The 23,731-nt window shown below is 37.9% G+C and overlaps 1 protein-coding gene across 8 annotated transcripts in view; it reads right to left on the minus strand.

Moving 5' to 3' along the window:
* The window catches only part of PCDH15 (protocadherin related 15), a 789,625-nt gene that overhangs the window by 666,782 nt on the left and 99,112 nt on the right, over nt 1-23,731 (minus strand). For 6 of the 8 annotated variants that reach the window (XM_035008612.1, XM_035008611.1, XM_035008610.1 and 3 more), the window contains exon 2: nt 1,192-1,257. In XM_035008612.1, the coding sequence (XP_034864503.1) occupies nt 1,192-1,257 (66 nt within the window). Of the gene's footprint in view, nt 1-1,191; nt 1,258-1,775; nt 1,791-23,731 lie in introns of all 8 variants that reach the window. The other 2 variants (XM_035008614.1, XM_035008609.1) reach the window with 1 other exon arrangement.

A 23,731-nucleotide genomic window follows, 5' to 3' on the forward strand; every position in this document is an offset into this window, starting at 1 on the left:
TAGTATAGATAATTTATTTTGTTTAAACAGAGGCCAGCAAAAAATAAATAAATAAATAAATAAATAATAAATAAACAGAGGCCAGCAATGCTATGGACATTTTAAGCTGATTCCAAAGGATATGCAAGAAGAAAAAAATTACACCAACTCTTCAAAGGGGTAAAGGAATGTTTCTAATACAGCACAATGAAGGTATTACATATGTCAGAGACGGCTTCAAAATATATGTGGGTTAAATTCCAGGAAAAAAAAGATCATTCTCTAATAAGTCCCATATATATATGTATATATAAGTATTGAAGACAGACTTTTTCAAACAGACAGAAAGCATGAACCAAAACAAGCCCAACTGAAGGTCCATTACGGGATTAGTAGACAAACCAAGCCTCAGAGCACACTCACACACTTAGAGTAGTTTGAAATAGAAACCAAGACTCAAGAGATATCATTTTATTGCAGCCCTAACAGAGGAGAAAAATCTGTAAACACTCACACATTGAAGTTCAAAGAGGCTCGGGGAGAATTGTAGAACAAAGCACCAATTCCATTTATTTTTGGTTTTGATAAGGAAAAGTGCTTCCTGAGGAATGTGATATGGATTCGGTATTAGTTGTTCATTATGGCAGACAAGCTGAACCAACACTTAAGCTTCTTCCTCTGCTCTCACAACCTTTGGTCAGGTTCTCTATTCCCAAGAATCTTCCGTTTTCCCCACTAACCATTCATAAATCGCCATGTCTAGTGGGCTATGGAGCTTGAACCTTACCAGATTTCAGCCAGTGTAAGTGGCGGTGGAAGCCTTACCTTGCGGTCCACTTCTTTTGGAGGAACACAATGTATCTTACTTAGGTGACCAGGTGTTTGTATACATGATAGTCAACTCTACCTATTGGCAAAGAAAAATCCCAGCCCTATCTGGATGCACTCTTGGACTGACCCTGAGTAAAATACTCCTTTATGATCAAGAATGAACAACCTTTCTAGTCATAGAGAAGTTTCTCATATCTTATCCAAGTAAAGCATTTCCAGCATATGGCCTAATTTAAACCCATACAGGGAAGAAATTAAGGGAGTGCTGTTTGTAGATTTGCGCTGCAGCTTTCATTTAGTACTTCCACATGTAACAAATCTAGGGTTGAAAGGAAAAGTCCCTCTCAGAGAAGTCATTTTTAAAATTTGAAGCTCACTCACCGTTCCGACTCTCTTCATCGATAGCAACTATGGTGGCTGGCGGTCCTCCCCTAGCTAGTTTGCAATCTAAAGAGAGAAAACAACCAAAGGTAAGAAGGAACAACCATAGGGCACTCACCCTGGTATGAAATTCATTGAGGTATGTATTGGTATTTAAAAAAGAAAAATCCTACAATCAAATCAATATGCATCATTATTTTTAATAATTTTTTAGCTTAAAAAATTTTCATGAGAACTACATAGATTCCTTATAACATCATAACACAATCACTTTGTACACCACAAAACTACTCAAATCTTACTGAGAAAACACCAGCAGAGACCACTGGAGAGCAGAAGTCCTTCAGGACAGAGATAATGGGATGGTAATTTAACCCAAAGAAATAACATAAAGGAATGATTAACAAGGATAAATTGTAATTAAAGTTTCACAACAGAAACAAACAAAATTGGACTTTAATTGTGATAAAGGGTCTAATTAAAGGGAGTGAATAGAATTTTAATAATGTTCTAAAGAGAATAAAACAAAGACAGACAAGCAATGTTCATGAGGTTGTTTGGCATTTTTATTTTTGTCATCTTACCCTCATATTGCCAATCTGGAGTCAAAAGTATAGAGTCATCAATGGAAGCAGATCAGAAAAATGGAAGAAAGAAAGGAAGAAAGAATATATGTATATATTTAGTGTGGATTGAAAGATATAAATAGCACTATATAACAACAGACACATTACATAATGACTTGTGGAAAAGAAATACATAAAATCCCTCTAACAGATTTTCCAATCCTAATGTAATATTAACACAGTAACTTGATAATATGTGGCATTAGCATCTCCAAACTTTATCATGGGTTGGTTTGAAAATACTACAAAGGGCATTTATATGTTTCCTGTGAAAAGGTAAATACCAATTACTTACGAATAGTCTATTAATTATCCGTTGAACGAACCTTAAGGATAGTGCCTGTCCATCAGTAGAGATGACTAATTTGTCATTTCAAACACTGTTAATACCTTGTCAAGAGTCTCATGATAATGAACATATAAATAGTACAATGAGCTATAATATCCATAATAATTAACATGTGAAGGCTTTGCCCGTGAGATGTCACATGTATACTCGTGAGACCTAAAGTGCTCTCGGAGGAGGTACTCCATGAGCCTGATGGGGCTGTGTTAGGCAGTTACAGGTCCATGGCATACTCCTGTGCCTGCAGCATAAACCAGATTTGCTTAAAGCCATCTGAGTATGTGTGTTATTTGGAAGATTCCAAGGTTATTCACTCATGCATTCATTTGTTCATTCATTCATTCAGATTCTATTTATTATGGACATGGACATGAATAATAAAGCCTTCAGCAAGCACAATTCTATACTGTAAGGTACATGCTCTCTCATATGAAGCTGAAAATCTCAGAGATCTCCAGTGTTTTTCTTTGCTTCCTTGTCAATATTCAAGGAATTTCAACTCACAACATTTTTAGATCTTCAATATCTCATACTCATTATGCTCCTCCTCCTTCCTCCGCCCCCGGTATACACTGTTTGTCACCCCTACTCTTGCAATGATTTCCTCACCACCTCCCAGAAGCTTTGTTATCACCCTGTGTTCATCAATTCATCCCATGAGAATTACTTTCATGCATCCAAAGCAAAGGTAGAATAATGGCACTTCTCTGCATGAAACCTTACTTGTTTCCTTTGGAGTAAAGAAAACTTTCCTAGGATACCATTTAAAGCTTTTCAAACCTAAATGGTTTAGGACAACGTTTCAAAAGATGTTAGGTCTCAACAGGGTTTATTTACAATTAAGCACTATGCCCTTCAGCCATATCAGACCCCTGACTCTTGCTGGGACATACTTTTTATGTTCAGGGAAGTTCTGTTACCTGAATTCATTTCTGCCTCTCTTCTGCCCAGCAAAGCTCTGTGCCTTTGGGTAGAATGTGATTTCTCCTATTTCATGAAAACTTGCTCACATCCCCACTCGGAATTTGTCTTTTACTTCATGTTCCCATATTTTTTCATCTAGTTTTGTATTCTGCTATGCATTTGAACATTACTCATTCATTCAGGCAAATCTGTAGATGAATTACTCTGTGCTGAACGTGGGAATACAAAATTAACAGCTCCGTTCTTCAAGGGTCTCAGGTGAAACAGGTTAGACACCAGTGAGAAAAAGATGCATGAACAACCACACAGGTGTAGTGCAATGTGGTCCATGTGGAGGCAATTCCTTAATCAGTTCACTGACAACATAAATGATTAAAATCAGAAAGAGACAATGCATGTGGGGAGTAGAAAGGGGATATGCAAGAAAGCAGAGGCCATTTGTGCAGAAGAGAATAAACGAAACCTGACCAGTTCTTACCCGAAGCAGTTCTCATGTTACCAAACATCTCTTCCCTTTGTCTTTTAGAGAGTAGTTATTTTTCAAGAGTATTCCTTCACCAGCTGGGTATCATTAAATGTATGGATATGCTTTCTCTATTCAGATAAGCCATGTGTGACTCCCCACCTCCCAGCCCTAACTAACCCCCTTACCCCTCGGTCCATTTTCTAGCCACATCCAACCCAATTCATGTTGGCTGTGTCTCGTCTGCTCAAATGCCCTTCCTCCTCCTCTGGCTTGACTTCTATTTCTCTTTTTAAAAAACCTGGCAAGGCATCACCTCTTCCAGAAAATCTTCCTTGTTGTTAGTCCAGATTCAGTGCCTCTTCTCTGTGTTCCTCCAGTGCTCACGATGTTCCATTGGATAAATTACACCACAGTAAAGACGAGTGTGTCTTCCTCACAACTCCTTTAGACCAGCTCTCCATCATATTCATCTTAGTAACATTAGTAACCATCATACTGATCACATTCCACCTTAGTAACCAATTCTTAAGAGATGGTCCTAAAAGAACGTGTGCTGATTTTTTCTGAACCACAGTCCACCCAGCGACAACATCCCATTTGAACATCGTCCATGAGAACTGCCGGAAGTCTCTGTTCTCACCACGTCTTCACCAGCTTAGAGGCTCAGCCGTGTTTCCTCCCACTCAGTCTGCATTAGAAGACTTTCCCCAGTCTCCCCTAAACTTTCCTCTTCCAACAGGCTCCACATTCCTTCCACCCCAGTAAGATAGTCTCACATCTAACAAATACTTTAGTTGAGATCAAACCAAAAGTGATTTAAATTTTTTAGACTCACAAAGTTAATGAAGAGAGATTAGTCAGTTATCTAAAAATAACCTATTAATTGCATTGCTCACAATAGCTAAATGTTTATTTTGGAATGATGCATTCATGAAAGCATGATTAATTAGTTTTGAAATGCACAAAAATATTTTCAATAATGAAGTATATTCAGAATTGTCTTGAAAAGGAAGTAATTTTGGATGGAATAGCCAGGGATATATTGTGTATGCAAAATATCCAAATGGACATCAAAATGAAGACTAGAAAGCAATCTGGGGGCTGGGTGATGTTGTTCTATGGCCCAGGGATAATTTGTCCAGCACATGAAAGACAAGTTAGCTGATGACGCTTGTACCTTGGAAATGGACTTCCCTAATCTATTTAATTTCATCCTTGACTGTCCTGGTTGAAACACAAATTCATTGTTTTTCATGCCTCAAATTTATAACCTCCTAGGCCCCTACCTGCATCCCATAACCAATTTATTGTAAAGTGCAGGCTACGAATACAAATGCCTGAATGCTCAGTGTGATATATTTCTGCAAATTTGTCATCAAGCTAACAATAAGCCATATATATATATATATTTTAAGATTTTTATTTATTTATTTATTTGACAGAGAGAAACACAGCGAGAGAGGGAACACAAGCAGGGGGAGCGGGAGAGGGAGAAGCAGGCTTACAGCTGAGCAGGGAGCCCGATACGGGGCTCGATCCCAGGACCCTGGGATCATGACCTGAGGCGAAGGCAGACGCCTAACGACTGAGCCACCCAGGTGCCCCAAGCCATATATTTTTAAGTAATCTCATGCAACAAGTTGGATTTAAAACCCAAAAAGAAGTATTAGACAAATACGTAATATCCTGGTTTCAAAGGCACTAAATCTGTGATATGCTGTTCTTATTGTAGCCTGAAGCTTAGAGCATACTAAAGATGGGTCACAGAAAGGCAACAATCTAAAATTGTCTAAACACGCTCATTTCCTGACAACGGCAAGGAAAACCCCATTTCCACCTTAGCCTATTTTCAAAATGTCCTTTTAAGGCCAAACAGTATGTTTTCAATAGAATTTCAATAAAACCTATTTACTTGTTTTTTAGTGTTTATTTATTTGACAGAGAGAGACAGTGAGAGAGGGAACACGAGCAGGGGGAGTGGGGGAGGGAGGAGCAGGCCTCCCATGGAGCAGGGAGCCCTATGCGGGGCTCGATCCCAGGACACCGGGATCATGACCTGAGCCGAAGGCAGATGCTTAACGACTGAGCCACCCAGGAGCCCCAGTGTTTTTTGTTTGTTTGTTTTTTGGTGTATATTTATATTATAGGTGCCACGGCTATATCAATCACCTGCATATTGTATTTGCCATAGACCTCTCTTCTGAGTCTGCATCCTACTGTCCGGGTGATAGCTACACTTGCAATTTCAAAGGTGCCTTAAATGTATTGCTACCCTGAGCCCAAAGCTGGTCTCTTCCAATATGTGTTACATCAGTGAATGGCACACTTCTGCATAAACCAGAAACCAGGCAGTCACCTTGGAGCCTAACCATTTCCCTCACGTGCCTGGACTGAATCCATCAACAAGTCTTGAATTTAATTCCTACAGAAAAAAAGTTCCACATATCTACCTACTGCATTCAGTCTCCAATGTCAGCACACTCATCCAGTCTATTACTCATCAACAGGTTTTGCTAACTATTTTCCCTACAGGCAATCTTGCCCCACTCTTTAATTTGCTATCTTCATCCAAAGTGATCTTTTATAAGTAAAAACTGGCTTACCTTTTCATGATTTGCCATCACTTTTAGGTTAAAACATTTTTTATGACCTATAATCCTCTGCATAATCTGATTTTAGAATGATTTTAGAATGAAAACCAACATGCATGGCCTACCAGGACCTGTGTGATATGGCCTCCCCTTCTCTCCTGTCCCATCTGTTCCTGTGTCTTCACTTGCTGTCAGCATTCCAGACGGATTTGTTGCTTTTCCTTAGTCATTCTATTCTCCATCCTGAGCTACCTCAAGACCTTCCCGTATTGCAGTAGCTCTTGTTTCTAATCTTTACTCTCAGCCCATCATTCACATGCAGATCCTTTAGATTTTGGTGTATGCCTTACTTTCGCAAAGAAACCATTTCTGACCCTCAGGTTCCCTGATATATACCCTCATAACTCTGCCTTCTAGTGCCAGTTTATGAATATCTGATTCTTCATTGACAGATCTTCTATTCCTCAGGGTTGTGTCCCCAGGGCAAATTTTCTAGAACATAATTGATTCTCAGTAATTATTTATCGAATGCAGGAATTTATGGCTTTAACCAAATTTATAAAAATTTTTAAAAACCCGCTTTAACTTAATCTTTTTTCCCTTTTTAATATTTGAAATATCATTCTCATATACAAGTAATGGGGAAGGAATGAACAACAAATTAATTGTCTAAAGATAGGATCATTAATGCTACCTCAGTAGGGAAGAGTAGGGGAGCAGGATGTACTAGCCCAAAATATGCCACTTGGGCATGCAGAGGTGAAGGCACTCGAGACCCAGCAGAGTCAGGAAGCCTTTTATCTCCCTTTTAACAATGTAAAAGAATTTAGAAAGGAGGCCTATACCAGCAAGACCGTTATTACCAGAGATAACTTGTTCATTGGAGAGACTTGTCTGCGTGTCAAGGCAAATATTTATTTACCAAACACGTTTCTTCACATTATCCTGTGAATTGTCTTCCTCCTCTTTGAAGGCCCAGATCCCTGTCCCTTTCCTTAGTCCAGGATGGTATGTATAGAAGCCTCAACTGCCTGGCTGCCTTTGAGTCTCATATATTTGTGAGAAATTAATTTTGTTTTTCTCCTGTTAATTCATCATTACAGGGGGTCTCAGCCAAGAACCTAGAGAGGTAGAGGGGAAAATGTCTTTCCCTCCTGCATGTGAAAATCTACCACTGAGGTAAAGAAAGTGATGGGCCAATTTTGGAGGACTTTGAGATGCTGTGGGATTAGTAATGGAAGACCGTGGAGAAGTCAGAATAATAGAGAAAGAGAAGTAATGGAAAAACAAGGGAGGGGAAGACTTACACTTGTTTCCAACTGACTATAATTTATGTTAGAATTTTATATGCCAACCATCCAGTTTTTCTGCACTGAGAACAATCATGGAGCAAGATTACACCAATATCCTAATTATAGCAAGATGTGTTCCAAGGTCTTTCATGATTTGGTCAAACTGTACTTGAAGAAATAAAACTCAAAGACCTCAGATACCAAATATTTTATGATATCAAAAATCACCAATACTTTTGTGTCACCTTAGAATTTTTACACAGCTATTTCCTTACCAGCTGCCTATGATTATAAATGAATTATTCTATCACCCAGCAGAGTATTTGACATATTGTAATCATTCAATATATTTGTGGTACTATGGACTATCCTCCTTCATGGAAAATGGATAAAAGAAATAACCCATTAAATTCTTAGTATTAGTCATTTCAAATCTCCTGGGAGAGTGTTTTCTGAACAGATTATTAACTTCTTTTATCTCAGTTTACATAAATAGGAATAATAGTAAGTATATCACAACAAGGATAAATGAGATAATCTATGGTAATTTCTTAGAATAGTGCCTGGCAAAATGTATAGGCAGAATAGATACACTTTTAATTTTTACAGTTATCATTATTTAAGAACCAGTATATTTGGAAACTCATTCCTATTTTTTCCCTTTGATCAAAAGACAGTAGAGAAATCTCTTGGCTTCCCCTAAATATTCAGTCAGGGCTGATCTTATTGATGTATGTGATCATGAAGTGCATTCTCATTAAGGATAAAAGTAGTCATATGAAATGTCACTGAATGTTGTATGGACAGAAATACGCTAGAATTCTTATTCCAGGTATCAGTGTAGATACACTATCCTAGATTAAATTTAATAGAGGCAAATAGGACACTTAAACTCTAAGTTAAGAAGGTAAAGTGGTGCTCACAGTCATCTACTGGTTCCACTGTAGTCCTGAAATGTACTGATGTACAAATGATCAAGTAGAAAGGTCAAGAAAGAATTACAGATTTCCTGAAACCTCTATTCTTCTCAACATTCCTGTGGTATCAGTTTGAATATCCAAAGTAATCTGAACTCTCTGGTTTAGAAGCTTGCATTTGTATGCGTGTGTACACACACACACACACACACACACACTGACTCAGTACACACACACTGACTCAGTACACACACACGTACACACACACAGACTCAGTACGTACACACACATGTACACAGACACTGACTCAGTTGCTTAGTTCCAAGCAATCTGGCCTCTCATTCAAAGGGGTTCTGTGCTCTCTTTAAATTTCATGTTGCACAAATAATTTACTGTCAATTTGCTTGTCACAAGCAGCTGCGGAGGGTCTATTCTCATCTTTTCAGTTGATCTTTGGGATATTCATTTCCTGGTAAATACACATAGGAGTGAAATCTGAAGACAGAAAGATTCCCTCATCCAAAAGAAAAGGAGTTTGACGCTGAGATTTATAAGATCAGTGAGACTATACTGTAAGTTGTATTGTCTAAAATGAAAGTCAGCCAAGGCATGGACTTGGCCTTGACTGACAAAAAGCAAAGTGAACTGAGTAAATGCAAGGGCATAGTGAGTATGTCATTTCCAACTCAAGAATAGGATGTGCTCTCAGGATTACTCTGTCAGCATTACCATTTAGAGATTCAAATTTTACCACAGAGGAAGCAAGGAATCTTTTATGATGCCTTAGTGTCATTATTAATTGGATTATATAATTTGGTTAAGATGTTCCAACAGCATGGTCTGGTTAAGTCATGAAGTCATTAATGAGTATCACTCTCCATCATGGCTTTCATTAGGACAATTTATGGTAGAGACCATGGCTCCCTCAGCCAGTTTTCTTCTGAAGTTACTTCATTTCACTGCCATCAGTCTATCAAAGCAGTAGCCTTGTGCATGGCTGGCATTTGGTGAGAGAGAGAAACCCATTCTTACTGAGAAGTTAAAGGATCTAAATAATCGAAATAAAGACAAGTCAGGGGCTGTACAAAAAAGGCAGGGCAGAAATTGTCAGTAGAAGTCTGATGAGAAGATCAAGTAAATATTTTAAGGTTATTTTTGTTCACTGGAAATATTGTTATACTTGATTATCTTATAAATTTATGTAAATGTATTGTCAAGCATGTTAGTCTTTATACCCAAATGTGAATTTCTTTCTTTCTTTTTTTTTTTTTTAAGATTTTACTTCTTGATTTTTGCGCATGTGCATGAGACAGAGAGAGAGAGAGAGAGAGAGAGGGCATGCAGGAGCATGAGCAAGTGGTGGGGGAGGGTGATGGGAAGGAGCAGAAAGATAATCAGACTCCCTGCTGAGCAGGGAGCCCGATGCGGGACTCAGTCCCAGGACCCTGGGATCAAGACCTGAGCTGAAGGCAGACGCTTAACCGACTGAGCCACCCAGGTGCCCCCAAATGTGAATTTCTTACATATAATTCATACTACATAAGTTAGAACAATTTGGGTTTTTCCAATTGGCTTCCATTGATGGTGACAGTTTTTCCTTACTTGTGTAACCTTCCAACAGGTGACCATAACTACATTTGGGGAATTTGGGATGCATGGAGTAATTCTTGGTCCAAGTGTAATGTGCGACACTGAGAAGCAGCAACCAGTGTTGTGCTTATGGACGTGACCTTGGGATACAGACTGTCTGGGTTCAATACTAGCCACATTTTGCCACTTGCTAATTTTTAGCCTCTTTGAAAGTTACTTAAACTCTCTATAGCCCAGTTGCATTATTTGTAAACAGAAGCTGGGTTATAGAATAGTTCCTGGCACAGACAAGTGCTTTAAAAGTTACTGCTAGGTAAATTCTACTTTACCAAATGAGATGACTATATATAAAATTTGTATATCTCTACATTTTTAAAAATGACTTTTACATATTTTTAAATTATATAAATAGCAGTGTCTTACCCTTTTCAACCTTCACAAGAAAGCCATGTTTTATTAGCAGATCAAAATAGGCTTGGGATGTGTTAGCATTTTTGATGTGCATTTAACATACTGGAACAGGGACAGCACATTTAATTATATGTCTACAGACTGTTAAGGATGTATGGTGATAGTAAATCATGCAAAGAAATTCCTTTTTAAAATTATCTGAGGAATGCTTACAACTAAAATAAAAAGTTTCTTTTAATACTGTAACATAAAGTAAATTATATATCCCTTCTAAAAGTTCTTTGCAAGATCTTTGTTATTCTAAAATCAGTCTGAAAGATATGTAGCTTGTTTTATCACATTATTCAATTTGTCTTTAGGTTTTATCATTGAAATATAAAGGAGAAAGGAAGGGATAAGAGTTTGTGTCAATGAGGAAAAGAAAATTATTCAAGAAACACTTTATGAAAAACAGTTAAAGAGTTTGTATCTATGTTGCTTCTGAAAGCTAATTTATTTTATTTTCTAATTATTCTTAATGAGGTAGCTCAGAAGAAATTCTCAATCATGTTTCTTACTAAGATACTCAACAAGGTCAAAAGATTAAAGCTGCACACCAATATTGTTGCTTAAAACAGCATTCTCAAACAGAGAGATTCTGAGTAAGTCTTTGTTTACAGCCTGCTTGCTTATGTAAGTCGAATTCTTTGCCACAAGCCAATTATGAGTACCTAAGCTTCCAGTAAAAAGGCAAACTATGGATTAAAACATAGAGACAGGGGCGCCTGGGTGGCTCAGTTGTTAAGTATCTGCCTTCAGCTCAGGTCATGTTCCCAGGGTCCTAGGATCGAGCCCCGCATCAGGCTCCCTGCTTGGCAGGAAGACTGCTTCTCCCTCTCCCGCTCCCCCTGCTTCTGTTCCCTCTCTCGGTGTCTCTCTCTCAAATAAATAAAATTCAAAAATAAATAAATAAATAAAAGACAAAAAAATAAGAGACAAAATTTTAAGCATTTAATTACTTAGAACATTAAACACTATATCCACGTAAGCATCACATCTGTTTTCTTTTTTCGCCAGCTTTCTTGAGATATTATTGATATAGAACATGCATAACTTTAAGGTGTACAATGTGATGATCTGATCCCCATCTAGGTTGTGAAACGATTGCCAGGGAAAGGTTAGTTAGCACCTCCATACCCTCGCATCATTTCCCCCGTGTGTGTGTGGTAATAACATTTAAGCTGCACTCTCTTGAAAACTTTCAGTATATAATACAGAATTATTATTTATAGTCACCATGTTGTACATTAGAGCCTCAGAAATTACTAACCTCAGGGCTGGAAGATTGCATCCTTTGACCAACATCTCTCATTTTGTCCAGCCCCCCTCCAAAGCTCCTGGCAACCACATTCTACTCTGTTTCTATGAGTTTGGTTTATTTAGATTCCATATCTAAGTGAGGAAATTCAGTATTTCCCTTACTCTGTCTTATCTCACTTAGCATAATGACCTCAAAGTCCATCATTTTGTTGCAAAATTAAGGATTTCCTTCTTTTTTTATGGCTGTATAATAGTCTGTTAAATAATAATAATATCCCCCAATATTTCTTCATCCATTCATCTGTCAGTGGACACAGGTTATTTCCACATCTTAACTCTTGTGAAAAATTCTGCAGTGAACATGGGAGTGCAGATGTCTCTTTGGTAATATATCCTTCCAATACATACCCGGAATGTGATGGCTAGATCATATGATAGTTCTTTTTTCATTATTTTAAGAAACTTCCATACTGTTTTCCATAGCGATTGCACCAAATTACATCCCCATCAATGATACCCAAGGGTCTCCTTTCCCTACATCTGCACCAACATTTGTTATCTCTTGTCTTTTTAATAATATTCATCCTAACAGGTGTGAGGTAATGATATCTCCTTGGTTTTGATGTGCATTTCCCTGATTATTAGTGATGCTGAGCATCTCTTCATGTGCCTGTTGGCCATCTCTATGTTATCTTTCAAAAAAAAAAAAAATGTCTATTCAAGTCCCCTGGCCATCTATTTGTTCTTTTGGCATTGGACTGTGTGAGTTCCTTATATATTTTGGATATTAATCCCTTATTGGATAGATGGCTTGCAAATATTTTCTCCCATTCCATAGATTGACTTTACATTTTGCTGTTTCCTTTGCCGTTTCCTTTTTAGTTTGATGTAGTTTTTTGTTTTTTTGGGTTTTTTTTGCTTTGTTGCTTGCACTTTTGGTGTCATATCTAAGAAATTACTGCCAAACCAAGGACAAGAACTTTTGCTTATTTTTTCTTGTAAGTAGTTTTACAGTTTCAGGTCTTATGTTTAAGTCTTTAATCCATCTCAAGTTAATTTCTATGGGTTGTGTAAGATGGGGAGCCAATTTTATTCTTTTACAAGTGAATAATGTTTTCTAAACACTGTTTATTGAAAAAAATATCCTTTTCCTATCAGTATTCTTCACTCTGTTGTCAAATAGGAATTGTGTTGGTTTATTCCTGGGCTCTTGATTTGTACCATTGGTCTAAGTGTCTGTTTTTTATGTCACTACCATATGGTTTTGATTATTATAGCTTTGTAATAAAGACAGAAATCAGGGAATATGGTGCCTCCAGGTTTCTTCTTTCTCAGAATCGCTTTGTCTATTTGGGGTCTTTTGTGTTTCCAGACAAATTTTAGGATTTTTTTTTTTCTTCTGTGAAAAATGCTCTTGGAATTTTTATAGGGATTGCATTGAATATATAAATGACTTTGGGGAGTATGGACATTTTAATATTATCATTTCTTCTAATCTATGAACATGGGATAGCTTTCCACTTACTTGTATCTTCTTCAATTTCTTTCATCAATATCATAATTTTTAGTGCGCAGGTCTTTCACTTCCTCAATTAAATTTATTCTTAGGTGTTTTATCATTTTTGATGGTAGTGTAAATGGGATTGCTTTCTTTATGTCTTTTTAAGATAGTCCACTGTTAGTGTATAGAAACACAACAGATTTTGTTATGTTGATATTGTATCCTAAAATGTACTGAATTTGTTTATTAGTTCTAAAGGCTTTTTGGTGGAGTCTTTAGGCTTTACTTGTATAAGATCTTATCACCTGCAAAGAGACAATTTTTATTCTACCTTTATGATTTGAATGTCTTTTATTTCTTGTTCTTGTCTAATTGCTCTGATTGGGATTTCCAGTACTATTTTGAATAAAAATAGTGAGAGTGGGCACCTAGTTTTAGGGGAAAAGCTTTCAGTTTTTCACTATTAACCACAATGTCAGCTGTGGGCTTGTTGTATATGCCTTTTACTATATTGAGATACATTCCTTGTATACCCAATTTGTTGAGTTTTTAAATCATGAATATTGAAGCTTATTAATTGCTTTTTCAGTATCCACTGAGATAATCATTTGATTTTTACCTTTCATTTTATTAATGTGGTGCATAACATTTATTGATTATGTTGAGACATACTGCATCCTGGGAACAAATCCCACTTGATCATGGCGTAGGGTCCTTTTACTGTGCTGTTCTTTTCAGTTTGCTACTATTTTCTTGAGAATTTTTGTGTCTATATTTATGAGGAATATTGGCCTATGTGTCAATTTCTTGCAGTGTCCGTATCTAGCTTTGCAACAAGATAGTGATGACTTCGTAAAATGAATTTGGTAGTGTTCCCTCCTCTTCAATTTTCTGGAAGAGTTTGAGAAGGACTGGCATTAATTTTTCTTTAAGTATTTTGTAGAATTCACCAGTGAAACTCTCTGGTCCTGGGCTTTCTTTGTTGGAAGGTTTTGGTTACTGGTTCAATCTCCTTACTCATTTTTGATACGTTCAAAATTTCTATTTCTTCATGATTCAGTCTTGGTAGGCTATATGTTGCTAGGAATTTACCCATTTCTTCTAGGTTATCCAGTTCGTTGGTGTATAATTGTTCATAATGATCTCATGAACCTTTATATTTCTGCAGTGCTGTAATGTACACTCTTTCATTTATGATTTTCTTTATTTGAATCTTTTTTCTTAGTCTAGCAAAATGTAAGTTAAAAAAACAAAAAAAAATGTCTGTTTTGTTTACCTTTCAAAAAAACAGCTCTTAGTTTTATTGGCTTTTTCTATTTTTTTTTTTTCTGTTCTCTATATTATTTCTGCTCTGATCTTTGTTATTTCCTTCCTTTGGCTAACTTCAGGCTTAGTTTGTTCTCTTCTGGTCCCTAGAAGTGCACAGTTAGGTTTATTCGTGATTTTTCTTTTTTCTTAATGTAAGCAGTTTGTTGTTGTTTATTGTTTGTTTGCTACAATCTTCCCTATTAGCATGACTTTTGCTGCATCTGATAAATACTGGTATATTGTGTACCCATTTTCATTTATTTTTAGATTAAAAATTATCTCTTGATTTCTTTTTTGACTCATTGATGTTCAGGTGTATGTTTAATTTTCACACATTTGTGAGTTTTCCAGTTTTCCTTCTATTATTTATTTCTAGTTTTATACCACTGTGGTGAGAAAACAAATACTTGGCATGATTTAAATCTTCTTACATTCGCTTTGTGACCTAACAAATGACCTATCTTGGAGAATGCTCCATGTGAGAAGAATGTGTGTTCTGCTGTTGTTGGATGGGATATTCTGTATGTGTCTCTTAGCTCCATTGGGTGTAAGGTGTGGTTCTAGTTCAATGTTTCCTTGTTGATATTCTGTCTGGACTATGCTTCCATTGTTGAAAGTGCAGTATTAAAGTCCTATTATTGTATTGTTGTCTATCATTTCCTTAAGATCTTTTTATATTTGCTTAATATATTCAGGTGCTCCAATATTGGGTGTGTATATAATTGTTATAATTTCTCATTGAATTTATCCCTTCATTATGTAATGATCTCCTTTGTCTCTTATTACAGTTTTTGACCTAAAGTCTATTTTGTTTGATGTAAGTATAGCTACACATGCTCTCTTTTGGTCTCCATTTACATGGAATATCCTTTTCCATCCCTTTCTTTGAGTCTATATATGTCCTTGAAGCTCAAGTGGATCTCTTACAGGCAGCATATAGTTGGGTCTTGTTTTTTAAACCACTTGATCAGTATGACTTTTGATTGGAGAATTCAATCCATTTTTCTTTATAGTAATTATTGATAGGTATGGACTTACTAATCCTATTTTACCGTTTTCTGGCTGTTTTGCAGAACCCTTGTTCCTTTCTTCCTCTTTTGTTTTCTTTATTGTGAACTGGTAATTTTCATTTGGTATCTTTGATTCTCTTCTCTTCTCTTCTCTTCTCTTCTCTTCTCTTCTCTTCTCTTCTCTTCTCTCTCTCTCTCTTTTTGTAGATCTAGTGGAAGTTTTTTACTTTTTAGTTACCATGGGGCTTACATAAAACATCTCATAGTTATAGCAGTCTATTTTAAGGTGGTAACAACCTATCTTTAATTGCATACAATAACTCCACACTCTTACTGCCACCCCTCATAATTTTCATTTTTGGGGTCACAATTTACCTTTCTTTATATTGTGTATCCACAACTAATTATTGTAGCTACAGTTATTTTCAATACTTTTGTCCTTTAACCTTCACACCAGAGTTAAGTGATTAACACACCACCACATTAGAGTACTTGAATATCCTGATTATTCATGATCCTATGGCCTTGCATTGATGTCTGTACATTTGAGGAAGTAGGCACCTCTTCTAGTCTTCACAGACTGGCTTTGGCAGGCAAAGCCCTTCACCAGTTAGCCCATCCAGAGATGCTGGTGGTGTCTGTGGGCAGGTTTACTGTTGGAGTCCTTGGGTGGGCAGATGCAGTGCCTGGGTCAGCAGGTGGACAAGCCTGGTGCATTGGTATAGGGGGACCAGCCTGGGTTTATTGGGGCCAACCAGGTGCAAGTTACTACTGGTGAGGGCATAGCATCTGGGTGTACAGGGTCTAGTCCAGTATTAGGATGGGCTGGAATCTGGTTTCATGGAAGCTGGCTTGAGGGCTGTGGCAATGGGGACCAGCCTAGTGCCAGGGTGAGCCCAGAGCCTGGTCTGTGGGAGTCAGTCTGGATGTTGGTTCAGTGGGGACCTGTGTGGTGCTCGGGTACACTGGCAGTCCAGTCCCCAGAAGCTGGTCCAAATTCTAGGTCCATGGAGGCTGGCCTGGCACTGGGGTCTGCAGAAGTCAGCCTGATGTCTGTGGGTGCCAACCTTGTGGCTGCATTTGCAGGGGCTGATGGAAAGCATGGTGTCCCAAGAGGTGGAAAGCGCCAGGGTAATCTAAGAACCCCAGTTTGTTGAGGCTACCGGAAGCCTGTCAATGCCATGGGAGCCGGCCAGCACCAGTGGGGTCCAGGAGCCTCATGTATATGTTCCAGATGTAGCAATACTTCAACATAAATCTGATCTACCAGATTTACAAGATCCATTGTGTTGGAGTAAATTTCCTACTTAAGTGAAATAATATGAACTTATATTTCTGGACCCCCAGAGGAGTGGGACAATATTTAATTTTTTCTTTTTTCAAGATTTATGTATTTGAGAGAGTGAGAGAGACCATGAGCAGGGGGGAGGCAGAGGGAGAGGGAGAGAGAGAATCTCAAGCAAACCCCCCGCTGAGTGTGGAGCCCGATGTGGGGCTCAGTCCCATGACCCTGAGATCATGACCTGAGCCGAAATCAAGAATCCATTGCTTAACTGACAGAGCCACCCAGGCACCCCAATATTGAACTTTCTGTTTCATCATCTAGGATATAACTATTCTATGTATGAAGCATGGGGGTTGTTAAAGGAAGCAGGGAAAAGGATTTGACTGCACCATCTGGTCTGGAAAATTCACATATTTTAATATACATAGATAAGAGGAAATTCAGAAATGTTTTTCCTTTGCTTTATTTTCCCATTTCTAAATTCTGGGGGCAAAGCTGGATCTGAGGCTCCATTATCAAAGAGGAAGGCCTGAGAGTGGCATGGTGAGAAGCTGGAGCTGAGAGTTACGGGAGAAGAGCCTAAAAAATAAAAACCACAAACGCCCGTGTCCTACTTCTCCATGTGCTTCCTGTGCTTGCTTTCAGGTGATTTCTCAGGTACAATTCCTAGTAAGACGATGTGCTGAGGGCCAGACAGCCAGAAGTCATTCCAGAGGAATGCTGAACATAGAACCACAAGCTCCACATGAATCCCTGGTGTCTCCACTGTGTCACAATGAATACCAAGTGTCAGGGGTAATGTCACCATGTGTCGACTATTCTTACAATGATATTCTTTCATTTAACAAATAAGCCCTTTCTGCATCATTGACCTTGCAGATTGATATCAAAAACAATCAGGGTCGTAATATGATCTGACATTTCTTGGGAAGAGAGAAAACTTTGGTTGGCAAGTTTGGCAGAAGGCAGTGTAGCCATAGGTTGAAACATGCCTGTGCTTATTTCCAATTAATTCCTTCAAGAAAAGGAAGGGGGGACTATAATTTTAGATGGGGCCATAAGAGTAAAATCACATTGTTGATAAACTTTTTTTTTTTTTTGGCTTGGAAGTTTTCCTTAGAGTTCTCAAAAACTGAAAATAACAAAGTACCGAAGATGAGTATTTTACCACCCTTGGCATTTAGAGATGATATTTTTGACAGCTTGGTATCAACATGTACAACATACGATGAAGGGAGCTTTATGTCTTGCAGAGCCTACCACTCACAGGTTCATTTTTCAACAATCCTCTGTACAGACGCCTGTGGTTTTGAAGATCTGCTGCTATTTAAGAGACCTTCTCAAGGGCAGGACTCCGTATTTTATTTCTCTGTGTTTGCTCATATCACACATTTTGCCAACAGTGAGTCTGAGGAACACTTTCTGGTTATAACTCTCCCCCTTGTTGCTTTCTAAGCGACATGGTTTCTTATTTCACATTTGGCCCCGTATTCCTAGCTTTGCATGTCTGATGGTACACACACGGCAATTTTCTATAAGAGGGCAATACTATAAATAGCAGAAATTAATCTTCCCAGAATTTCTGTTACACCAAGAGAATTGTGTTATATCTCTCTTCAAATTAGCTTACTTGAATATGGCGATGGACTTGCTGGACTGTTGTTAGATGTTTTTTTCCCCATTAACTTTGGTAATATCCCTATATTCAAGAAGTCTTTTTTAATTTTATTTTCTTATTTCAATGATCACAGTCAGAGTCAAGAACCAGAGAATGAGGGCGCCTGGGTGGCTCAGTTGGTTAAGCGACTGCCTTCGGCTCAGGTCATGATCCTGGAGTCCCTGGATCGAGTCCCGCATCGGGCTCCCTGCTCGGCAGGGAGTCTGCTTCTCCCTCTGATCCTCCCCCCTCTCATGTGCTCTCTCTCATTCTCTCTCTCTCAAATAAATAAATAAATAATCTTAAAAAAAAAAAAGAACCAGAGAATGAGATGAACATAGTCCCCAAGATCCCAAATGTCTACACACTGAAGGTCAAGAACTTGATACATAGAGAAAGCTCTGGACCTTCACTCAGAATCAAACTTATTTTTCCATACTCTTATAATAAAATTTATTTTCTTCTTTCTTAATCCATAATGGATTTGGAATACGAATAAAGGTAGAGAATGTGTAAGAAAAAAGAGACATGCCTAGAGGAAGGCTCAATTTCAATGTGAGAGCAAGGGCAGAGAGAGTAAAAATCATTAAAAGTATGTACAAGAACTCTCAAAGCAAAATTGTCCAGAGCAAATAATGTTCTTCTGTTCATTAAGAAGAAAGAAAAAAATGGCAGGGTTTTTTAAGAAATGTGCCCTTTGACACGGTAATTTTACTCTGGGGACTAAACTGATAGAGAAATAATAGACAAGTATACACTGCTGCTAAAAGTGCAAACGATAGTAAAACATTATACAGTGGTGTCAAGTCGTTGTGATTCGGGTATACTCTACAGAAGCGGCAGGTCCGGCAGATCAACCCCTCCCACTCCAGCTGTTTATCTAGCACGGGATTTTGCACCCCAGATTCAGTGGAGCTTGAATAGGCACATCCTGGATTCATTCCCAGGTAGGCTTCGCCTGGTAACCTGCCAAAGAGACCCCACTGTCACGACACGTGGAAGAAAAGATCCTGAGACCAGGAATTCAGATTCACACAAGGTGAGAAGCGTGTGCTTCTTCCGGAGCAGCTGTGTGAGATAAAGCAGTGGGAGGCGCAGGTGCTGCAGGTGTGGGCGCAGGTGCTACGGAGGGGGGGAGGGGATTCCACTACTGATGTTAGGGGTCGTCACAGATGGGTGTTTCTCTGTCTTTCTTGATCCTGCCTCTGTAGAATCCAAGCTTAGTTTTCTGACCCTTCCAAGTCACCCGATGCATGTCAATCCACTCCAGACCCAACAGGTTCCTTGAATTCTATTGTTTGTACAATAAAATCTGATGATTTGAAATCAGCCATCAGAAAGTATATTCATGCCGTTGAAATTCTTATCTTATTTTAAGTGGATTTATGTGAAAACTTTTTTTATTAAAGATTTTATTTATTTATTTGAGAGAGAGAGAGAGCACAAAGGAGAGGGAGAGGGAGAAGCAGACTCTCCACTGAGCAAAGAGCCCCAGTGCAGGACTCGATCCCAGGACCCTGAGATCATGACCTGAGCTGAGGGTAGATGTTTAACTGACTGAGCCACCCAGGTGCCCCTATGTAAAAACTTTCAATAAAAATCTTGTAAATAATCATTATTATGATTGTCATTGTTATTAGTGCTTTCTTATTTCTTAAAACTTCCTAAATTGATCATGTATTGCACTTAAAGAAAACGTGAGATAAATACAGCTTCTGAATATAAAATACAGAACTGCACTTATCTAGAAAAATATATATAGACAATATCACAAAGATTCTAAATAACCCTATAAACAACATAAAATATAGAATGTTGTAATGCAGTGAAATCAGTTTTACTAGAACACACTTGGATTTAAAATCTGTTAAGTCCATGAAAAATACTTTGTCATCCTGCCACATTGAAGATCTCCAGAAGCTGTCACTTCACCTGCTACGTTTGGAGTGACAGCTATTTCTTAACACCTCCTTCAACTCAGCATGATCCCCATCAATTCAGATGGAAATCTGGCACAGGCCTTGTTGGTGGCACAACAGATAAAAATCTCAAAGGGTCAGTGACTTCTAGGTTACTTGGGGGACTGAGCTAGAGCCCCCCGCCCCCCATGATGCTGTCATGATGTCATGGGAAAGCATGTGGCAGGAGGCTCACATTCAGATCAAAGGCCAGGGAAGAGCCATCAGCCTGGCAATATTTGTCTGCACTCACTATGCTGAAAACACTTCAACTCTCCTTTCTCCACCTCTACTCTATTTTTCTTCTATTTATTGTACAGTGAGCTATGTCCCACTATGAATAAAGCAAGGTAATCATATATTTGAAAAACAAATAAAAGAGTCGAGCACGCAGTTTAACATGACATTTAACACGACTTTATGTTTCTCAAGCAAAATGTTTTATTGACGCAGCAAGTCATCTTGCCATCCATCTTCTGCCACTATTCTTTGTTTATTGATACTTGGTTTTTCCTTTTTAAAAATGTCAAGTATGTCGGGTACACAAAGAAAGGGCACCTAATATATTTGGAGAATTTTAAAATCAATAATATTACAATAAAATGAATATTTATGTCCAGACCACCCGCAGTAAGACATAAAAGTTTACTAGCACATCATAAATCTTCTGTGTGCCTTGTGGTAGGATTTTGCAAGATTTTGTGCTTTGTATAATAGAATTACCTTGCATGTATTCTGCAACTTACCTCTTTCTCTGCAATATTATTTTTTGAGATTAATCCATACTGATGCATGTACCTTCAAGGACTTGATGCTACGGAGTATCCATTGTATAACTAGACTACATGCCATATACCCCTTCTCCTGCTGGGGGTATTATCATTGTGATGAGATTGTGTGTGTGTGTGTGTGTGTGCGTGTGCGCGCTATGAACAAAGTATTACGAACAAAGCACATTATGGCGTATTTCTCTTGGTGAGTAATTAGAACAATATCTTAGGGCATATTGGAAACAGAAGTGCTGGGTCATAAGTATGGTACATACTTAAATTTACAAAATAATTTCAAATTGTTTTCCTAAATTGCTGTACCATTTTCATGGTTAGCCGCTACTTCAGAGTTCCTCTTTCCCTTCAGCTTCCATAACACTTGATATTTGACATTTGTCATTTTGACAGTTGTGACATAATATTTCATGTCCTTACATTCACATTTTTTCTGACTACCTGGTAACTTCTAAGTTGAATGAACATGAGCATCTCTTCTATGGAATGCTTACTCAATTTTCCATTGTACTGCTTATCTTTCTTTTTTAATTAATGTATTCTGGTAACAAATTATTAGTTACATGTGTTGAAAATATATTTCATGGAATATACTACCATCTTCTTTTGGGTCTTTCAACAAAGAAGATTCTTATTTTTAATGTATCATCCTCATACATTTTTTCTTTATGTGGCTGACTTAAGAAAACTTTCTTGGTCCTAAGGACATGAGCATATTTTTCTAAAAGTTCTTCAGTTTTGTAAGTCTTTCACATATAAGTCATTAGTATTTTTGGAACTGATTATTATAATTATTTAATAGATGCTTATTAATAAAAGAACAATTTTCAATTTCTTTGTGAAAAATCAACTATCTTAGGACAATTTATGAAAGATCTAATCACATCCTAATTAATCTGCAGATGCCATGTTGTTTATACTTCTATTTAGTATGGTACATGTGTAGATTAGTTTTTACACCTCTCATTTGGTTTCTTTGATCTCTTTGGTCTTTCCCTGCACTAATATCACATTGCTTTGTTTATTACACCTTTAAAATGAGCATCCATGACTGGTAGGAAAAAAATACACCAAAAAAATTTCCTTAGAATTTCTTGGTGAATCTTGTTACCCCCACCCCCACCCATGTAATCCATTTAAGGGTCAGATTGTCAAGTTCCAGAGAAAATAACTTAGGAATTTGGATCACAGTGGCAATTTATTTGTAGATCATCTTCTACACTGATGCTAATTTTTCCCAGATATTGTTATCCCAATGGCAAAGGACAGGTGAGAAGTCAAGCCTCTGTCTGAGGTCTATGCCTAATGCTGTCTCTTATGTGAAACCTTTGAACAACATTGTCAGCTCTCAGTTTTCACTAAAACTTAAGTGGCATTGTTAATACATTAGAAGCATTAAAATACAGTAATGAAGAACATGGCCTCTAGTACTGGTTCGCCTGGGTTTGAATCCTAGCTGATGGTTCAGTCTTGCTACGTTTTGGAAAAGTCACTTATACTTTTGGGTTTCAGCTCCCTTATTGTTAAAAGGGGATAACAAGAATATTTATTTGAGAGAGAGAGAGAATGAGAGACAGAGAGCACTAGAGGGAAGAGGGCAGAGGGGGGAGCAGACCCCCTGCTGAGCAGGGAGCCTGATGTGGGACTCGATTCCGGGACTCCAGGATCATGACCTGAGCCGAAGGCAGTCGCTTAACCAACTGAGCCACCCAGGCGCCCGATAACAAGAATATTTATCTCATAGAATTGCTGCAAGGAATAAATGACATCATTGTAAAGCAGGTGGACAATATTTGACACATAGTAAGTGCCATGTAAGCATTAACCTATTCGTAATTATTAAACAGGACACCAGCTGATCGGGTATGTCCAAATTTCTCAGGTAATAGTGCAGGACAATGACTTACCCGTTATCAGGAAACTTACATCCACCTCTTTATTGTAAATCAATAACTAACTTCTCTGTTGTTTATATTTCCATGGAATTCCTACAGAACAATTTATTGGAGATAATAGTCTGTTCCTCTGATCAAACAATTCACTTATCAAACAATAGTTGATTGGTTCAAAATATTGACCTCACAAAGCCCACTAATCCTAAAATACCATATCAAGTTTTCCCAATCTCAATTAGCTCCTTGCCTTGAAAGATCTGTATAGCATCATTTCAGCCCAGACACAAGACTTTATAAATACCCTGCTCTGACTGATCCTTCTGAGACACTGGTAAAATCCTTTCAATGTATGTCCTCTCTGATCACTATACATTCTAATAAATTTAGGCATGCATTACCAACAGATTATCTGGTGATATTGTGAGATCAGTGCCCTGAAATCATGACTGTGGTCCACTTGAGATCACCTCCCTACTATGGCCCAAGACTCTTGACTTGGAAATGCTCCACTGGAAAATTCTTGAGGAAATCTCTTCCACTCAGATTGTTGAGTGTAAATATTGATATGGAATCTGAACTTTGATTTGTTTCATCAAGTTCCCAAATGCTAATATTATTTTGTCTACTGGGAAATAGGATCTCCTTTAGGGCACCTTGTGTAATCTGATCATCATATGAA

This window comes from Mirounga leonina, unplaced genomic scaffold (genome assembly GCF_011800145.1).
Source record: "Mirounga leonina isolate KUSES-001 unplaced genomic scaffold, KU_Mleo_1.0 Mir_152, whole genome shotgun sequence".
In the NCBI taxonomy this organism is placed as follows: Eukaryota; Metazoa; Chordata; class Mammalia; order Carnivora; family Phocidae; genus Mirounga; species Mirounga leonina.